Here is an 18,255-nt window from a genome sequence, read left to right as displayed (position 1 = left end):
TTTCTCTGTCATTCCGTACATGATCCGTTAATACTGCACCTAAAATGAAAAATGAGGTACCATTTTAAACGGTTTAACCATACCCGGTACCATTTTTATCACCAGCCTCTGACTAAAAATACAATTTTACAATACAATACAATAAAATATACACATTTCACTAATTACCCATTAATTTGACTTAAAAATTTCGATTTTTCCATGTCGATTACTCACTCGAAGTATATCGACTACACACTTTTTTCTAAAATTTAAAATAAAGTTGAATCCAAAAATTTCGATTTTAGCTAGTGTGTGTTTCGACCCAATGAGAGGGAGTCCCATTAGCCCCCCCTACTCCCCTCCAAAGATCCGTGGAATGCCTTCCCGTCCACTTGGAAGGGAAACTACAAGTCACATACAGGCCTCGCGAAAGTAATTTGACAGAAATCGCGTCTTCCAAATTAATGATTTACTTCGACCTGATGAATCAAATTCTGGTACGCAAAGTGTTAAACTAACAGCTATTCACTTTGAGGACAGATTGCCTAATCCTCTTACATGGGTTCTTTCGTAATGAAATCAGTTAAGTGTATATTTTATCAGTCTTGTTATGTGTGGAATTTATTGTGAATGGAAGCGATTTATTTATCAGTAGAAAACTAAACTAACGAGACTTTATGGTTGGAGAAGTGTTGCGTACCACTGATTCAATCTTAACAGAAATATACATGATTATCCCTTTCAGCACGAGCCATCGATTCTACCACACGTGAAGATGGCCACCGCAACTTCCCACCGCAGTAGCATCGCTTCCCTGCGACGCATCTCCACGACTTTGGCCCTCTCCTTGCTCACCTTCGGCCTCCTGACCTGCACCTTCGACCCAGTGTCCTCGGGTCGACTCCCGGACGACGACGAGACCCCCGGAGGCTGGGGCGAGGGTGGGCGGAGGGCCGGGCACCACCACGGCCACCACAGGGGAGGAGGAGGCGGAGGCGAGTTCGAGGAGCAGCGGAGGACGCTGGGGTCTTCGGCGGCGGCGGCGGCAGCCACCCCGGGTCCGCCGTACGACGGTTGGGGGTCGGAGGCGGGTGGCGGCGGATTGAGGCCCCCGGTGACGGTGGAGCCGGAGGAGGAGTCGGTGCCGTGGGGAGGCAGGGAGAGCCTCTTCGGGGAGCAGAGGCAGCAGGGGAGGAGGGGGGGCAGGAGGGGGCAGCACCACAGAGATTCTCCCCCAGCTGAGGTGAGTGTTGGCGGTGTAGATGGTGGGAAATATTACTGAGGAGTATGGACTCAGTGGTGGATTCTGCATCAAATTTAGGGGGGCGGTCTGAGAGTGTCATTTATTTCAAAAATCAATACTTATATTTAATTTTTTATGACATTTTTATAAACTCGCTTTGTTGCTTGCCATCTTGTCTGGGTCGAATCATGCAATTCAATCTTAACCCACTTTCCGATCAGCTATGAAGCTGAAATTTTCAAGATAACTCGGAGCCCGATGAAAATGCAATATTCTAATACTTTTATTATGATTTTAACCTTATCTTTATTCAGAATTTAAAATTATACAGGGAGATTAGTTTAAAAAAATGACCACCTAAATGCGATGCCAGCGCTGCCATCATTTAAAGGAACAAGAATTATATAGAGTCAAAACAACAAATTTGTTTATATCAAAGTTCATTGAAAAATTGATTAAAGAAAAAATTACATGTATTCTTTTTTTGTCACCATCAAAGCGTTGTTTTTTGTAATTTTTTTGTATTAATAACTCATTATTTTGAATTAGGTCAACCGTTTCAGGTGTGATGTGGTGGAAGTTCAACATATTGAAATGAAAGGTGGTTGCACTTTTCCACAATAATTTAATCCTATGACGCTTGTATCAAATGATGGTATAATTAACTTCACAAATATCTATTAACAATTTAGTATCTCAAAAACTTTCCACCGAACATAATTACATTCTAAATTTCTTTTTATAAACTTGGCCGCTATAATTTGCAAACTGCTCCATGTAAACTTACCTTACTCTGGCAAAACTCTCTGAGTGATGATTGTTACACATTTGCTGGTGGGAATAAAATTACATGCATAATTACACCTTCCATTTCGTTTGCTACCAGACAGCGGAAGTGGTTCCACCTTCCCAACCATTTGCCGAGGAAGGAGACAAGATGGCTGACCAGGATCCATCACCTTCGAGGGGGTCTTCTTTCTCTGCAGTGCCACGGAGGGAGCAAGTGGTGAACAAGAGGAACAAACAAGGAAGTCGCAAGCCAGCACATGCATCTTCCTTCATTCCAATGCCCAAGGAGAGGAAACCCAACATTGTCCTCATCCTGACTGATGACCAAGACGTTGAATTAGGTGAGGATCAACGTGGAAATTGATCATCGGATATTGAAAGGACAAAGGAAAAGGAAAACATTAATTGAGGACCCTTTGAACTAACGGTATATGTGAAATTTTCATAATTTCAGAGATGAGTGCTGATAATGGTCAATGGGGTACACGATATTGCTGTGGCAAATAGATATAAGTGAAGCGCTGAATCTATATATGTATACTTATAGGTGATTCACTCGTATCCCTTTACCACAAAAATATTGTGTGTCCCACCAACCATTATCTGCCCTTATCTCCAAAAGTATAAAAATTGCACTTGTGCCCATTGGCTTCCATAGTCTTCAATTTTAGTTCTTAGTTCAGATGTCTATCAAGTAGCTTCAACATAGCAATTTATGTAATGAAGGTTGTCAACTTTTTAAAATAATTGACAACTTAATTAATTTGTTGATGAAATGCAATGCCAGTGATTAGAATTGCCAACTCTCATGTATTTTCCAGAATCGCCAGTGTTCATAAGATTATTTTCTCAGTGTATGAGTTGAAGAAGTACCTTTAATGCCATCCATTGATTTGTATCTCTCATATGTGCTTAAATTCTTTTATGTATTGGGGAATTTATGGAATGATTTAAACTAAGTTAAAAATTTTAAATAAGCTTTGATTCCTCAGGAAATTTGGTGCGATACCTATTCTCTCATAGTGTCCCAAAATATGTAGTTGGCAACCCTAGATTTGATCAAGAGGATAACTTTATGAAATACATAGTGCTGTCTTTGAGAGAAAATTAAACCCGAATTTATGTGTAGTAAATATGTATAGGTCCATTCATTATGCTCATAATAATCATTATGTTGAAATGCTGCAGTTTATAAGAAGTCCTGCTGGATGCGAGGAATCTCCAGCTGATAAAGTTTTGCACTAAGTTTTGAGATTTTTAATCCTTCTTGATATGTTATAATTCCAGGCTCAATGAATTTCATGCCAAGAACTCTGAGGGCCCTAAGGGAAGGAGGAGCTGAGTTTCGTCATGCATATGTGACCACCCCTATGTGCTGCCCATCAAGGTCATCATTGCTCACAGGTCTCTATGTACACAACCATGGAGTCTTCACCAACAACGACAATTGCTCTGCAGCTGCCTGGCAGGCCAATCATGAGCCTCATTCATTTGCCACCTATCTCTCAAATGCTGGATATAGAACAGGTTTGTCAATTAACTTATAAAAATTTAATATAATATGCCATAGAAGCGTAAGTCAGAGAACCAAAGCCAGTTTTAACCAGTGAATTAGTGGAGTGATTAAAAGGCTGATTTGGCAATACATAAATTGCATAAGGCTTCTATTTTTCATTGTTTAAACAGCATAATCACATTTTTTTATTTTCTGCTGAAGAATACAAGTATTCAAGCTAGTGTTGATCTTTGTCCATATTTATTCCCATCGTAAGTATTCTTTTTGTCAGATATTGTGCATATTGGCAAAGCATGTTCTATTTCGGCCTTCATTATTTGGAGCATTGTAATTTTTTACATGCTTTCAATTCTCTGTTTGAATGATTGAGTTTGTTGTGGAAAATCAGTTGATTCATTTTTAGTGAAAAACGAAATCAAAATTTTAAAATCTACTTCATTATCTTAAATTGATTTTGAACAAAGACAATAATCTTACTTGTATCTTTTGAATTATCTCTGTACCTCAAAACCAATTCTTCATGGATTAAGGAATTTACAGCCTCATCCATGCCTACATAATTTAGTGACATTAGTCTCACTATGTCTTGATGTACGAGTGATAATAAAACAAAATACATTCAGTGATGTATAATCAATGTGGCTGTAGAAACTAATATTATTTGGTTCAAAGATTTTTTGACTTATTTTATTGCCGGTATACTTTATTTTCAGCTGTAATATGTATTTAGTTATCTTGTGAATAATTCTCAATATTTCTGTTCTGTGTTATGCAGGCTATTTTGGAAAGTACCTGAACAAATACAATGGCAGTCACATTCCTCCAGGATGGCGAGAATGGGGAGGGTTGATCATGAACTCACGTTATTACAACTACTCTGTCAACCTGAATGGCAAGAAAATCAAGCATGGATTTAATTATGAAAAGGTATGCTTTAAAGTATGCATTTCAATTTTCAACCATTTCTTATCAGGAATCTGCATCCATTTTTTCATATTTCCAATTGCAGTTATTTGAAAACCATCATAATATGTATGTCCTTAGAAAAATATTGTCATTATTTTAGATGATGCCTAACATGGGTCTTCTTTCCTGCTCACTGCCGTCAGCTCATTAAACTAAAAATTGATTGAAATCATAGCCTTTAAAGATTTTATTGTCTGTAGTTGATTTTTATTATTATGACACAGTTCATTATGAGCAAACCAATTCCTGAGCTGCATATTATTGAATATCCTTGAAGTAACTCTGATCTCTGATTGTATAGTGAATTCCATGTTTTCAAGGATTGTAGGAAGGGATTTTAGTATAATTTGCTGAACTTAATTTGATGGTGTGATGTATGGTTTTTGTGTGTCACCTGTTTTTGGTAATTTAAGTGTTGGGACCAAGGTGGCATTGTGTGTGTTCCTTGATATCCGGTGTATGGTGTACGGCCGTATGGCCGAGGTTGTATTGTTGCATTGTGTTAAATAAATCTGTGTAGAGTATTGCGTGCGTTTTCAATCCTCCAACATTTGGTGTAACAAACACGACAGATGGTAATTTTGTGCTATGAATTTTTTGGCACGTAAAATTTGAACATGGTGTGGTTAATCAACTAATCAACAACAAATCAAGATTGCTCTGATACCATAGGTTATGGCTCATCACTTCTTAGTCTTTTGAATCATAACATAAATTTTTCTCCAATTCCTTATTCAGGATTACTACCCTGATCTCATTGCCAACGACTCCATCTCCTTCCTGAGGCAGTCAAAGCGATACTTCAGTCGGAAACCTGTTATGCTTGTGGTCAGCTTCCCATCACCCCATGGACCAGAGGACTCTGCTCCCCAATACTCGCACCTTTTCTTTAATGTCACGACTCACCAGTGAGTTATGTTTTAAATTTTTAATTAGTGACAATTTTTTGTGCTGTTTATTTCATATATTTTATATTTTCACTCTATTTTATAGAGATGTTGACTCCTATTTGAAGATACAACTAGTGCATTAAACAACTTAGCATAATTTATGATACTTCAGAGAATTTTTTCTGTACAGCCTTTAAAATAATGTATTTATGATTTTTTCGGACTTTCAATTTTATAGAATTTAAGGGGAGTGTGAGGATTCAACTCCTATCTGCAAAGAAGGTTTCTAATCTTTTTATTATCTCTTTTGTTCTCAATGCCTCTGATAAATGCTACATAAATTTATGCCCCTGCCAGTATGCAATCAATGTTTGCGTATGACATTAATGTTTCTGGATGAGAGGGTAATGACTCTTTTTGCACAAGAGTAAATTATATGACTTATCTGCAGTAAAAGGTTGAAGAATATACCTGTAAGGTTCCATAATTGTATGAAAGCTTCATATATTGACCCCATCATTTCTCAGCTGGGATATTTTGATCAATGCCGGCTTATAGGATTCTTAACCTGCTCATAGATGGATATTTTTAACCTCTTAGCCCAGCTGAAAGTTTACCTGCCTATCATTATATTTTCTTTTCAAATTGTAGAGAAAAATCAGGTAATTATCCTTCTTACACATATCCTTTTATTAACTGTTCTATCATTCTACATTTATTGCAGTACACCTGCTTATGACTATGCTCCCAATCCAGATAAACAATGGATTCTTCAAGCCACAGGAAAAATGCAACCAATTCACAAACGGTTCACAGATATGCTGATGACGAAACGTCTACAAACCTTGCAAAGTGTGGATGATGCTGTTCATAGGGTATGTATTTTGATATCACCCAAAATCAGCCAAATTTGGTCTAGATTAATTGTCAAGGTTCAAACCCATATAACCAAGGAATTTGTATTGGGAAATGGTGCGTTAGTATTGTAGGTGAAGGTGGGGAATCAAATATAAGATTTGTTTGAATCAATATAAATCTACGAATTTGAGATTTATTTCAAATTTTCTAGATGCTGGTGGGTGAGGATTGATAACTTAGAAAATGCCGTATTCATCTTAGTACCTACTCAAGACATGAGCAGTTTTTGGATTCAATGCACTGCTATAATTTTTGGAGTAAGAGAAATGAGATGGTAGGGATTGCTATTGTTTTTATGGATGCAGTGAACAAATATCATAAGTATGTCTGAGGAAAGATAGGCAATTTTGGGAGGAAAAAATTTGCTTTTTTCATGCCTATTACATTATGAATTATCTGTGTCGAAGGAAATGATTGGAGTTATTTATTCAAGCCTCAATTACTTTTCAGTTATACCTGGAGCTGAAGGCCCTGGGAGAGTTGGATAACACCTACATAGTCTACACATCTGATCATGGTTATCACCTTGGTCAGTTTGGTCTAGTCAAGGGAAAGTCTTTCCCGTTTGAGTTTGATGTGAGAGTTCCTTTTCTGATTCGGGGGCCTGGAATTGAACCTGGAACAGTGTGAGTCCATTTCTTGAACTTTTGACTTGGTACACATTACCTTTTACCTTTCCTTTTATGCATACTGGTTGTAATTAAAATTAATCAGTGATTAGATTATTCATTGTTCAATCAACCCTCTATATTGGTATGGAGGCTTCCGTGGTGATTAAATGGTGTTGTTTTTCTCTCACAAGCAAACTGGCATCTGAGGCCCTATGATATAGGGTTTTTATGACTGCATTTTGGCTAGGATGGTGATGGGATTTGGCATTAAAATAGTGATCAGTATGAGTACGTCTTGCTATTCCAAGAGTCAAAGATCATCGCCAGATAAAATAAAGATTTCCCTCGGCTGATAAGGGAGGCAATAGGAATAGTGGATCACAAGAAGAACGGAGGTTGGCTATCCATAAGTTTCATCTTTCAAATGGCTCTTCCACCAATGGAATTCAAACCGAGCAAATCAGTGCATGCCTAACTAGCCTTATATATAAGAAATAGAATAGAAGCTCGGCTGATCATTTTGACCGGAGATGGGAGCTTGAATGTGCCCAAAACTGTCGTCCACTAAAAATGAGTGGATGCTGCATTAACCCAAAAAACAATCATCAAACCGCCTTTGGTTCATCCATGCATAAGTTCCCAAGGTAGACCCCCCAATCCCTCTCATATTCTCCCTTACTTAGCCCACCATAAATTTCTATTTACTCAATCCTACAATTTTTAATGTTGAGGCAATAAAACATGAGAGGGTGATGAAATTATCTCACCAAAGAAAAGAGAAGGAAAAGAGCTGCTGGAATGAAACTAAGAGTCAAGGACATGCAAGAGTCGTGGAATTACCTGCATCTTATGTATTGAACTTAAGCGTCAGGGCCGGGGCCGGTTTAAGCAAAGTACGCAGCCTTGTAGAGCACCAAGCAAAAGGGGCCATCCAAGCACTTAGTCCTATGTTCAGTACTGATCAAACATGGAGGTTAAAGGTTGAGGGTTGATTTACTCCAAAAATTATTGTAGAAGAAAGGATATGTCGTAAAGTGGATACCCATACCCCCACTACACAGGTTATTGTCATTCCCAAAGGGACTCGTCCGTCGGATTCCCCTCCGATCATCTACTTGGACTCATCCAGTCGTCTGTCGCTCTGTCACCTGCTGACTCATTCGTAACAGGTCTATGAATTTTTATGTAGAATAGGTTTTTCAGCTCTAAAAGTATCAAATTCAAAATGTAAGAGCAAGAAGTTACAGGTGCACTCTGATATTTAAGTCTCAACCCATATTCCTTAAGTATTTGTATCTATTTTAAAATGTATCCCAAGGAAATCCCTACTACCGCTCTCAGGATATTTTTAAGGGGGGAGGGACTGGAATGTTGTTCGCTTGCTGCAGAAAAACGTCTAGAACCGGCCCTGTTCCAGGCCACACCCTTTCCACCTATATTCTGGTGCAAAAATTTCTCCATTTAAATTCATCCATTTCCATTAGTGATTGGTCAGAAATTGGATCATTAAATGAAGAAGAATAAACATTCAATGCAAATTATGTATTATGCTCCAATTTTATCTAAAACACACTTATTTTTATTTCCAAAGGGTAACTTGTGGTAATTAAAAATGTATGTATGAAATGTACATAAAAAAGTATCTAAAAAAATATGTAAATGGTTTACTAGAGAGGAAAAAAATTACTGATTACATACTTGGCAGAACCAAATTTGTGAACTTATATTTATCACTATAAACATTTCTAAAAATAACAGAAATCACTTCATGGTGATAAGTGAACTATGGTCATCCATTTCACTTCAGTATGTGGTGTGTACAAATGTTATATGGCCAATAAATTGAGAATTACTGCCTTGTAGAGCCAGGCTCAGTATCATTCACTCATGAAATTCCACTCACGAACTGGCTACAAGCCATTCTTAAAGTATGACCCCAGAATGCTTCACCAGTCTTGCTTATGTCCAGCTTGTGGTGACCTACGCTCACTCGTGAGTTTAGCTCATCAGAGCTCAAATCAGAATTGTGCATACATGGGAGCCTTAAGAGCCAAAGTTCAGTTTTGCTGATTGTTATATGTATTCTCCCTCTTTCTACACCTACAGGATTGATGATTTGGTGCTAAATATCGACATTGCTCCTACCTTCCTGGACATAGCAGGAGTAGAACCGCCTGCTCGAATGGATGGGCGATCTTTTCTGGAGCTCTTACACAGAAAGTATGTATTTATTTTTAATGTTAGCATTAAATTTGTTAATGAGTTTGTTCGAAGTATTTTCAAATATTTTGTAATATTTTACCATTTGGTCAAATTATATGGTTTGGAAAATATAAATTTATAATATTTTTTCGGTTTATGCAATGATATGTGAAACAGTGTGGGACAACATAAAAATATTTCTTTGATATATGCCAAAGCATTAATTTTTCAATGCAGCTAAAGCATTTATATAATGCAGCCTATGTCATGCTCCAGATGGGTTGCATTGTAAATACTCTGAGGGAGCCTAATTGCAGATGTAAGATACTTCTTAATAATTCCTATTCTGTACTCTTGAAAATACACTGATATAACATATGCTCAATAATATGTTTTATTTTTTTTTATTTATATAATCATGAATTTTTCAGCCCAAAACATGGTCGCAAAAGGTTGGGGAAATGGCCTGATACCTTCCTTATTGAGAGGTAAGATCTTGAATATTTTTTTTAATATCTAAGTAAATACTTATGCTGTAATTTAAAAAAATGATATATCAATGTCCGAAGTAATTTTGTGTACAATCATTAAAGAATGAAGGAACAACGTAGCAAAATATTCATTACCATTAAAGTTGAAAGGGCATAATAAGGATGATTTATTTACTATCGAGCATTACCAGGGGCACAGCGAGGGGTGGGGGTTTTGTGGGATAAACCTCCCCCCCTTGAGCTTAGAGATATTTTTAGGTTTAATTCATTTTACTTAATTGAATTAATATTACTTATAGAATAGAATAAGTATAAATAAAATATCCCTTGGAAAAACATAAAACTTAACATTTTGAACCATTTATCTTAAATTTTGTCTTAGCTAGGTCCCCTGCACCCCCCGCTTACCCTGGCGGGTATTCCATACCCCCTGACCCTCAACTATCGCTTGTGCCTAAAACCCCCCCTAGCTTAATAGGGTAGTATCCTTCATCAAAGAAAACGAAAGGCATTGATTGCGATTTGTTACCCACCATTAATGTATTCATAATATACATACAAATTATTTGGTTTTAGAAAAACCGGTTTAGACGAATGGCAATGGTAAATTTTATCCTCATTTGAAAAAGGCCAGATTGGCGCCCATATGATACCACTCCACGTGACGTCACAGGGACCTAGTTTCTATACGAGTAGATAGGATTTTTACATCGTCTGAGATTACCAATGCATGCATGAGGCACAGAGCTTAGGTAAACATGTCTTAATAATCACCTATAAAAACTGGCTAAGGTTAGAAAGTTTTCTTCGTTTGATAAGGTATTACTAATCCTTATTTAAGCCAAGCACTATCAGCTAGCAGGGTACTCTGCAACCTGCTAGCATCCTGCGTTGTATCAGCGCTCAAAGCCTCACCCCAAGGTCACCTCACTTGCGGCAATGGGAACCAGAACGACGTCACATGGAGTTTTCCCAGCATTCATACTTAGCTGTCGAGTTTTCGCGCTCTTGAAAATTTTCACTTTTCATTTAATCGCAAAAAATAGATATCGTCATTTAAAAAGCTAAAAGCGTAAAATATCTACTCCAGGAGTAATAATCTTTTGATTTAGGCAATAAAAAAATAATAGGAAACCACCCTATTCTTAGCTTATTATGAGTGAGTCAGAGACTTCAGAGAGAGTGTGCCAGTATGACTGTCCTTTGCTGGCACCTTACTGAAGGTACATCTATTCCACTCTTTATTTACAAAATACTATGACCTATATGTTGGCCCAGTTATTTCATAGTCTCAGATGAGTCATTAAATGAAGTGTCAAAAACTAGGTCTTTCAGTTCTTTTTTAATCAAGCGTCAAAGTGAAGATAGTTCATTCGTATCATGATGTAAAGTCGTGACCACACGCCCTGTAACTTGTTTCTTTTTCCCTTTGCCAACTTGCAGCAGTGGCAGGAGAGAGAACCCAGATGCTGAACATCGGCGGGAGAGCAATCACATTGGTCGCAACAAAGTGACCCCCGCTCCCATTGTTCCCATTGTCCCCAAGGCTGAAGTTGACCTGACCGAGTCGGCTGAGGAAGATGATGATGATGACGGAGTTGTACGCAAGAAGGAGCGGGTGGACGATGACGATGATGATGATGATGACGATGACATAGATGATGGTGGAGAAACTGACACTGATGATGATGATGACGATGACGATGAGGACAACCGAGGCAAGGGGACAGTGGGGCCATTGTCCATTGGAGATGTCATTAACACCGGCGGTGGATTCTCGAGAGGTGATACTGATTTCTTGCTTTTTTTAATGTTATTTATTAAGCCATATCCGCCCAGAAAAATGTCTGCTTAAGATCTTGAAGGTATTGATATGTGTTGCTTCTATGGTCATCTTAAGTATTCCTTAAAAATATTTATTCATCAAACAGCTTTCTCAGTAGAACTCATGGTTGCATGGCTGCTCTTCGTGGTAACTGTGTCAAAATAGCCTTAAAAAGTATTAAATCTAATTAATTAAACCTAATCAAATAAAGTCTTAGGAATACCAAACAGCTCTTGGCTTCCAGCCTTTAATACTGTTACGAGGTGTGGACTAATGGCTGTCACAATGACTTTGGTGCCATTAACAAGCTTCTCCATGATGTTCAAATTCCTCATTACCGTCAATTTTTTATGCCTGAATGCCCCCAAAAAGTAGAGGCAGTTGGCAACACTCTAATAGAAATTTTTTGACAGTTTTTGCTAGGGTTACAGACGATTTTAGAGGGGTTTAATTTTATGAATTATTGTCGTATTTCATCTTGTTCAGCCTGAACATTTGTATGGATCAGTCAGTCAATGGTGGAAAGTTGGTTTTATAGTACAGTGGAACCTCTCTTTAGCGCAATCTCTCCAACCCATCATTTTTTTCTGAATAAGACAGTATTCCACTTAACTCAAGGCCTGACAATTCAAAAAAAGACCTTGAAAGTCATATCACATCTGTTACATGGGTCGCCTAAAAGGTTGGTTTGACTCAAATTCTACATGTAGACAAAATTATGATGAAATAATAAAAGAACAGCATCGCTTTGTGGTTAAACTTGTGAACGATCGACACCTTAGGCTGGTTTTGTTTTAAGGATTATTTTCTAGGTAGGCTCATTTTAGGATTTTATTTCCTTACAGTAAACATTATCCTTGGAATTGTGTTTTACAATTCTGCTTAACCAAGATACACGTGCCTAGGAATCGATTCCGTTCCCCGTTTGACAGTTTCCGTTTTTGACAGAGGGCACCAATACACATAAAATCCCATTACAACCGCCAGGCCCAATTATATTTTCGGCATAAGACAGGTTTCTGCTTAACTCAGATTCCGCTAAAGGCAGGTTTCACTGTATATTGATACTTGAGTGTTTAAGGGCGTACCCAGGATCAAAACTAGAGCGGGCGGCAAGCCATGGTCGTTCAAGTTGTAACATTGAAAGGTTAAGAAACCAAAATATCAAGAAAATTACAACAGTGCTTTATTAGTTTTTTCAAAATTATTTTCTCGGAAAAATATTACTATTTTTATTACATGTTGTTACTAGTATCACTTTTATTTGATTTTTTTGACTTTTGAAGAAAATTTGTTCAAAAATTTTTACTTTTAAACTAAATTTACTTCTGCTCCTGGGAGGGCAGCTGCCTGCCTCCTCCTGCCCCTTGCTGGATACGCCCATGTGTGTGTACGAGTACCTATAGTTATTATTGTTCACACAATGCACAGGGTTTTAGCTTGTGAAAATTTCAATTATATTTATACATGTACGTGGATGTTTCAGTGCCTGTTGAGGAGAGCGTGGAGGACGAAGTGAACGTGGACCAACAGAAAGAGGAAGAGGAGGAGGAGGAGGCTGCAATGGAGGAAGACAATCGTATCACGGGGTTGGGTGGAAAGATGGAAAGGCTGGCTGCAGAGTGCCAGCGACCAGAATTCCGTGCACCATGCAAGCCTGGGCAGAAGTGGGAGTGCGTGCCGGAAGGAGGCAGGTGAGTCCATCTCATGGTGCAAAATGTTCACTTTTTTATAGTTCTCCTACATTGGCAGGGCCATATTATCTAATAGGCTAAGTGGGCTTCAGTCTAGCACCTCAAGATCAACATGGGCCTACATTCACTCTACTACAATCTCAACTTTTTAAGTTTATCATCCATACCAAATTTTGTTATAAAGGTTTGTACCAAGCACAACATGTTTCATAGCTTGTTGACAAGGGTGGACTCAGTTTTTTCTGGGGTGGGGGGGGGAGGGCACAAGGATCTGACAAACAAATGGTCTTCTCATAGTTGACATTAAAAACAACATACAACAATTACTATGTGAAATATTCTCTTTATTTTAATATGAAAGTTATTAACATGAAATTAAATGATTGAGGCTCTGTATTACACAAAACAAAACAAATTTAATGATAACTATATTAAAAATCTAGTCTATTTTTTAAGAGCCTGGGGGGGCTTGGGCCCCATGCCCTCCCCCCTAAATCCGCCTATGCGTATTGATGTACTTCACTGCAATGATGCATTTTATTATTTCTCATTTGATGTAAAAGCTTAAAAATGTTAGGTGAAAGGGCCTCATAAGTAGAATAGCCTATGCCTTCTTTTCATCTAAATATGGTCCTTTACATTGGTTGTATGATTTAAACCTTAGTAGATAAGACTGCCCAATTGAATTAATTGTGTATTTTTGTCTTCCTCAGGTGGCGTAAGCACAAATGCAAGGGGAGAGGAACCATTGTCCCCTCTTTCCATCCCAAGGGAAGGAACAAGGGCCGGCGAAGGTGCAGCTGCTCAGAGCGTGGTGCATACCGCATTTCCCCCCATCAGTCCTTCTACTCCCAGCCATCTTCGCTCTCGTTCTCTCAGTTTGATTCCATCGGGCCTGCAGAGCGGAGGAAGCAGAGTGCCTTCCTCAGGGCTCATGTTGGAAGGGTAAATATATATTTGTGTTTGCTTGTGAGCCATTTTTGCTAGTGCAAACCTAACCTCCATTCAAATTATCTCAGTTAATTTGCTGAGGAGCAGCTTTTACAGAAATTCTCTCTCATATTCTCTCTGCTGTTCCATACTTATATTTTAATGATAATTTAAAAATCAAAGGTACTCAGTTCCTATTGCTATTCCTGGTTTATATCCCTCTTTAGATAATATGACTATCTGAGTATCATCTCTCATTTATTTCCAATAAATTGGGAGGAAAATATATTCTTTTAGTAATTCATTTGTTGAAAATTTTCTCTGAATAATGATCCCTTTACTTTTTCATCCATATTAATCAGAGGTTAATATTTTTCTTGTTACATGGAAGCATTATTGGTTCATTCATTAACTTAAATTTTCTTTTCTTAGGAAAATCGGAGGGTAAAGTTAAGGTATCATCGTGGTAATAGAAGAAATAAGAGACATGCAATTGACAAAGATGTGCAACTTTCTCCTTCAGACAAGGAAGCTCTCAGAATTCCAGAGATGTATCCAATGAAAGAAGAAGATGACGAAGATGGCATCGCACGGTCCCACTTCAGAGGTATCTATTAACCCTTTCAAGACGGTGAATTTCTCGCCTTAGGGTGACTGCCGTACTGAGCCCCGAGAGATTCTTCCATCCCCTATGTATGCAGCATTTTTGCAGGACATTCATGAAAAAGGGCATCACGGATAATCACACACTCTCAGCACCAACCTTTTTCAACCCTTCCTAACAGGGACTCCACATTATCTCGGACTCCGAGGGTAGTTGGGCTCCCTCCATTAGGGGTTTACAACCTTACCAGTGGCATTGGTTTGTGGTCAATCATGCTTTGTTTATGTGAATTAGCTTTAGGGATAATTGTTGCTTGAACGTTAATTGCAGACTTTGAATTGAATTCCTCGTTTTATTCTGAGAATTTTCAACTTTTTTCAACAAAGCTCTACTGTCAATATTAATGCATTTAATGCAGCAAAAATTTCCATTTTGATGTCCATACTGAAATAGAGATGTAAGGTGACATTTGTCATAGAATTTCGTTTAAAAATTGTAAATGCTGCTCAAAAGACAAATAATTCAATTCTTAGTTTATATTTTTTGAGAAAGGAACAAATATTTATTTTGCGAAATGAGTGGATAAACAATTGTATGACCGCAGTTCTCCTTACCGCTAAGAGGGGTAATATAAGACGAGGAGTCCAAGTACCTGCTCCCAGATTTCGAGGGTATGGCCCAAGCCCCGCAGTGTTGGGTCCCGAAACAAAGACATCGCACTCCCGCAACCATCATAAAAGGGGGAGAGCTAGGAAACGTATATATTCGGCATTCGTTCACCTGCAAAAGAAAATCTCCGACAAAAATATACGGCTTTTGTCTCCCGGGTCAAGAGATGTCCAGATGCATATTTATGTTCAACAGATTCAGCATCAATAGGTGGGAGTTAGGCATATTTAAATAAATAAAACATCATAGCAATTTTCCACTTAATTAAAAATTCTTGTGGAAAAGTGCTACCATCTTTTATTTATTTAAGCATATTTATGTCTTTAGTAGGGAAAAAAATTAATTAAATTGCTTGAGAGCTCAAAAATTATAGCCTTGCAGAACCTCAGATTAGAATTATTTCTGTAATTAACTGTTCATTTTGAATTAGCCCTTACAAGTGCACTGTATCTGTATGAATTTTAACATGACAAAATAAATGGTACTTTACTTTTTAACACTTATACTTCTAGAGTGTGCCTGCAAGGCCTCAGAGGAAAAGCTCTACTCTATGCCTGGCATGCTAATATGGGCTTGCTAATTTAGAACGAATTAAAGGGCAAGTTAGAATTAAATCATGCAGTGATGGGCAAACAGTAGGAATTTATATGCTGTTAGCTATAAAATAAAAGTTATCTTTATTATTCATAGCTGGAGGTTTATTTTGAGTATAAAATGCAATGTTAAAGGCTATTTTAAAGTTAGCCATTCCTTTTTCCACGCATATCTTTGGCTTGGAAAGATTGTACTCTCCTATTTCAAATTTCATTTTTCAAAGTTTTGTGATCAGTCTGTCCTGGATAACAAATAGGCTATTTGTTATCCAGGACAGACTGATCACAAAACTTTGAAAAATGAAGTGTGCCCTTATACTTATTACTTGCGCAGGCATCACTGTTCTTTCAGCGGTCTACAAAGAAAATACGACTGCAATAATTCATTTAATTCCATATTCCAAACTTGCTGTCACCATCTTGGGTGTTATGTCCCTCTTCTAATGGTAAGGGCCCCAATAATGAGAGTCATTTCCTTTTTTATCCTTTTGGTTAGGCAGAACAACATTGACGCTTGGAGTGTTGCCTACAGTGCAGGTATTGGATTTGAAAACTCAGCAATAGAAGAAGTAGATCTCGTGGTAAAATTCATTTATGGCGAAAAACGAATTGATTTTAATTCACAATATTGGGTGTTTAAGTATGGAAGTAGAGGAGGCTAGGGAGGAGGTAAGGGTAACTTCCCGTGAACTGGGCTTAGCTCTTCCTAACACTGGCCTCACTTCATTTTTTTTACTATCTTAATAGCGATTCCTCTCCAATGATATTTTTTTCCCTAACAACATAATGAACTGGAACTCTTAAGACATCACTAACTAATGAAAAGTTGGCAGCATTTTTATATTTTGCTATACTAAACTTAATCTAAATGAGGGAATGACTTATTGAGAAAGATTTTATTTTTTCGTGATAACTTATCTTTTTCTTTCATATACAGAATTACTCAATGAATTTCAAGTATGGATCTTAGTGAAAAATTCCATTCCTCATGATCATAATCAGAAAGAAAGACTTTGGGAATGAGGGAGAAGTGTTGATGTTGACTTGCTCAAAAATTGCTAAATATTGATGCTGAGCATTTATCTTTGGTGCATTGTTTGTGCTGAAATGCATAGGTATACTCATTCAATTTTTTACCTGAAAAGGTACCTTTAATTTAATGAATGAAGAGATCCACTCTGTGTTAATCAGTTCATACTGAGCAAAATCAGAGAAACTAACCCATAATAATGAATTGTATTGTTTTCCCCTGTGCAGGTGGTAGCAGAGCTGGTATGGATTTGACCACTACAATGGACCCAACTGCTGACACTAGAGGTAACAGAAGGCGAGGCAGTGGGAAGCGTGGGGGTGGGGGAAATGGAAGTGACAGGGCAGAGGGTTCCCGGGGGCGACCAAGGACAAAGACATCATCGGGTAAGTCATACATTGGAGATCGCCATTGAAAATGATGTATAATAGTGGTCTTAATATGGAGCCTTGTTGTTCACCATAGTTGGTTAAAACTACATACAAATACAAGCATATGATTTGTCAATAGCAGTTATTATTATATATATTTATCTGAAAAAGTTTCAAGGATTTTGATTAAAACCATGTTTAAATGACATTTATGTGATTTTTAACCACAATATATTATTTTCAAAAAGATTTTAAAAAGTTTTCCTGGATATCAGACAATTACTTATACCACTTATTTAAATAAGTGGTATAAGTAATTGTCTGATATCCAGGAAAACTTATAATGGAATACCAAAAAGTAAAGCAAGAGTTAGTGACTTTTAGATTTGAAAAAATTCTATTATGATAGCAAAATCTCGGGAAAAATGAAGGTCCATGAAATTTGTCTTTATGGAACTAGAGGAAATTCCTACTATCTCTTGAATAAAGCTGTTTGAATTTATGCTCACACGTCAAGAAATGAAAGCATTACAAGGGTCAATAGGGGAGTGGGAGTAAAGTGAGTTACTCATCAGTACTAAGCCTAGAGAATTGTCTCTAGTTTTTTTCTCTTTCAATTCTTGTGTGGTTTTTATAGTGTTTGATTAATTTTTCACGGTCATTTTCATAGGACTGCTTTTGTTAAATGAAAGTTATTGACTTTAAAACATCATTAAGCTGTCCTCATGTTTACTGTAACTGATTACAACCTAGTTGAATCTTATAATATACATCAGTCACCTAAACATAGTGATTCTGTATTGATATTGATCACATTGAATAAAGTATATCGGCAGCATGAAGACTTTCTTATTCTGTGAAATGATTTTTTACCTCATCTAAAATGATTCTGTTGAGTTTATTCATTGAGAGTTTATTTTAAATCATGACG

General features: G+C 37.4%; 1 protein-coding gene across 3 annotated transcripts in view; it reads left to right on the top strand.

Moving 5' to 3' along the window:
- The window catches only part of LOC124160864 (extracellular sulfatase SULF-1 homolog), a 197,937-nt gene that overhangs the window by 161,499 nt on the left and 18,183 nt on the right, over positions 1 to 18,255 (top strand). For all 3 annotated transcript variants that reach the window (XM_046536969.1, XM_046536971.1, XM_046536970.1), the window contains 14 exons: positions 728 to 1,225; positions 2,112 to 2,355; positions 3,302 to 3,541; positions 4,306 to 4,457; positions 5,235 to 5,404; positions 6,111 to 6,261; positions 6,755 to 6,930; positions 9,022 to 9,135; positions 9,549 to 9,605; positions 11,052 to 11,392; positions 12,920 to 13,127; positions 13,841 to 14,072; positions 14,490 to 14,664; positions 17,181 to 17,339. In XM_046536969.1, coding sequence (XP_046392925.1) covers positions 758 to 1,225; positions 2,112 to 2,355; positions 3,302 to 3,541; positions 4,306 to 4,457; positions 5,235 to 5,404; positions 6,111 to 6,261; positions 6,755 to 6,930; positions 9,022 to 9,135; positions 9,549 to 9,605; positions 11,052 to 11,392; positions 12,920 to 13,127; positions 13,841 to 14,072; positions 14,490 to 14,664; positions 17,181 to 17,339 — 2,887 coding nt within the window. In that variant the 5' untranslated portion in view covers positions 728 to 757. The remainder of the gene's footprint in view (positions 1 to 727; positions 1,226 to 2,111; positions 2,356 to 3,301; positions 3,542 to 4,305; positions 4,458 to 5,234; positions 5,405 to 6,110; positions 6,262 to 6,754; positions 6,931 to 9,021; positions 9,136 to 9,548; positions 9,606 to 11,051; positions 11,393 to 12,919; positions 13,128 to 13,840; positions 14,073 to 14,489; positions 14,665 to 17,180; positions 17,340 to 18,255) is intronic.

The sequence above is a fragment of the Ischnura elegans genome, chromosome 6, assembly GCF_921293095.1.
Source record: "Ischnura elegans chromosome 6, ioIscEleg1.1, whole genome shotgun sequence".
Classification (NCBI taxonomy): Eukaryota; Metazoa; Arthropoda; class Insecta; order Odonata; family Coenagrionidae; genus Ischnura; species Ischnura elegans.
The sequence above is the reverse complement of the archived record's forward strand: the minus strand, read 5'-3'. Positions and strand labels throughout refer to the sequence as shown.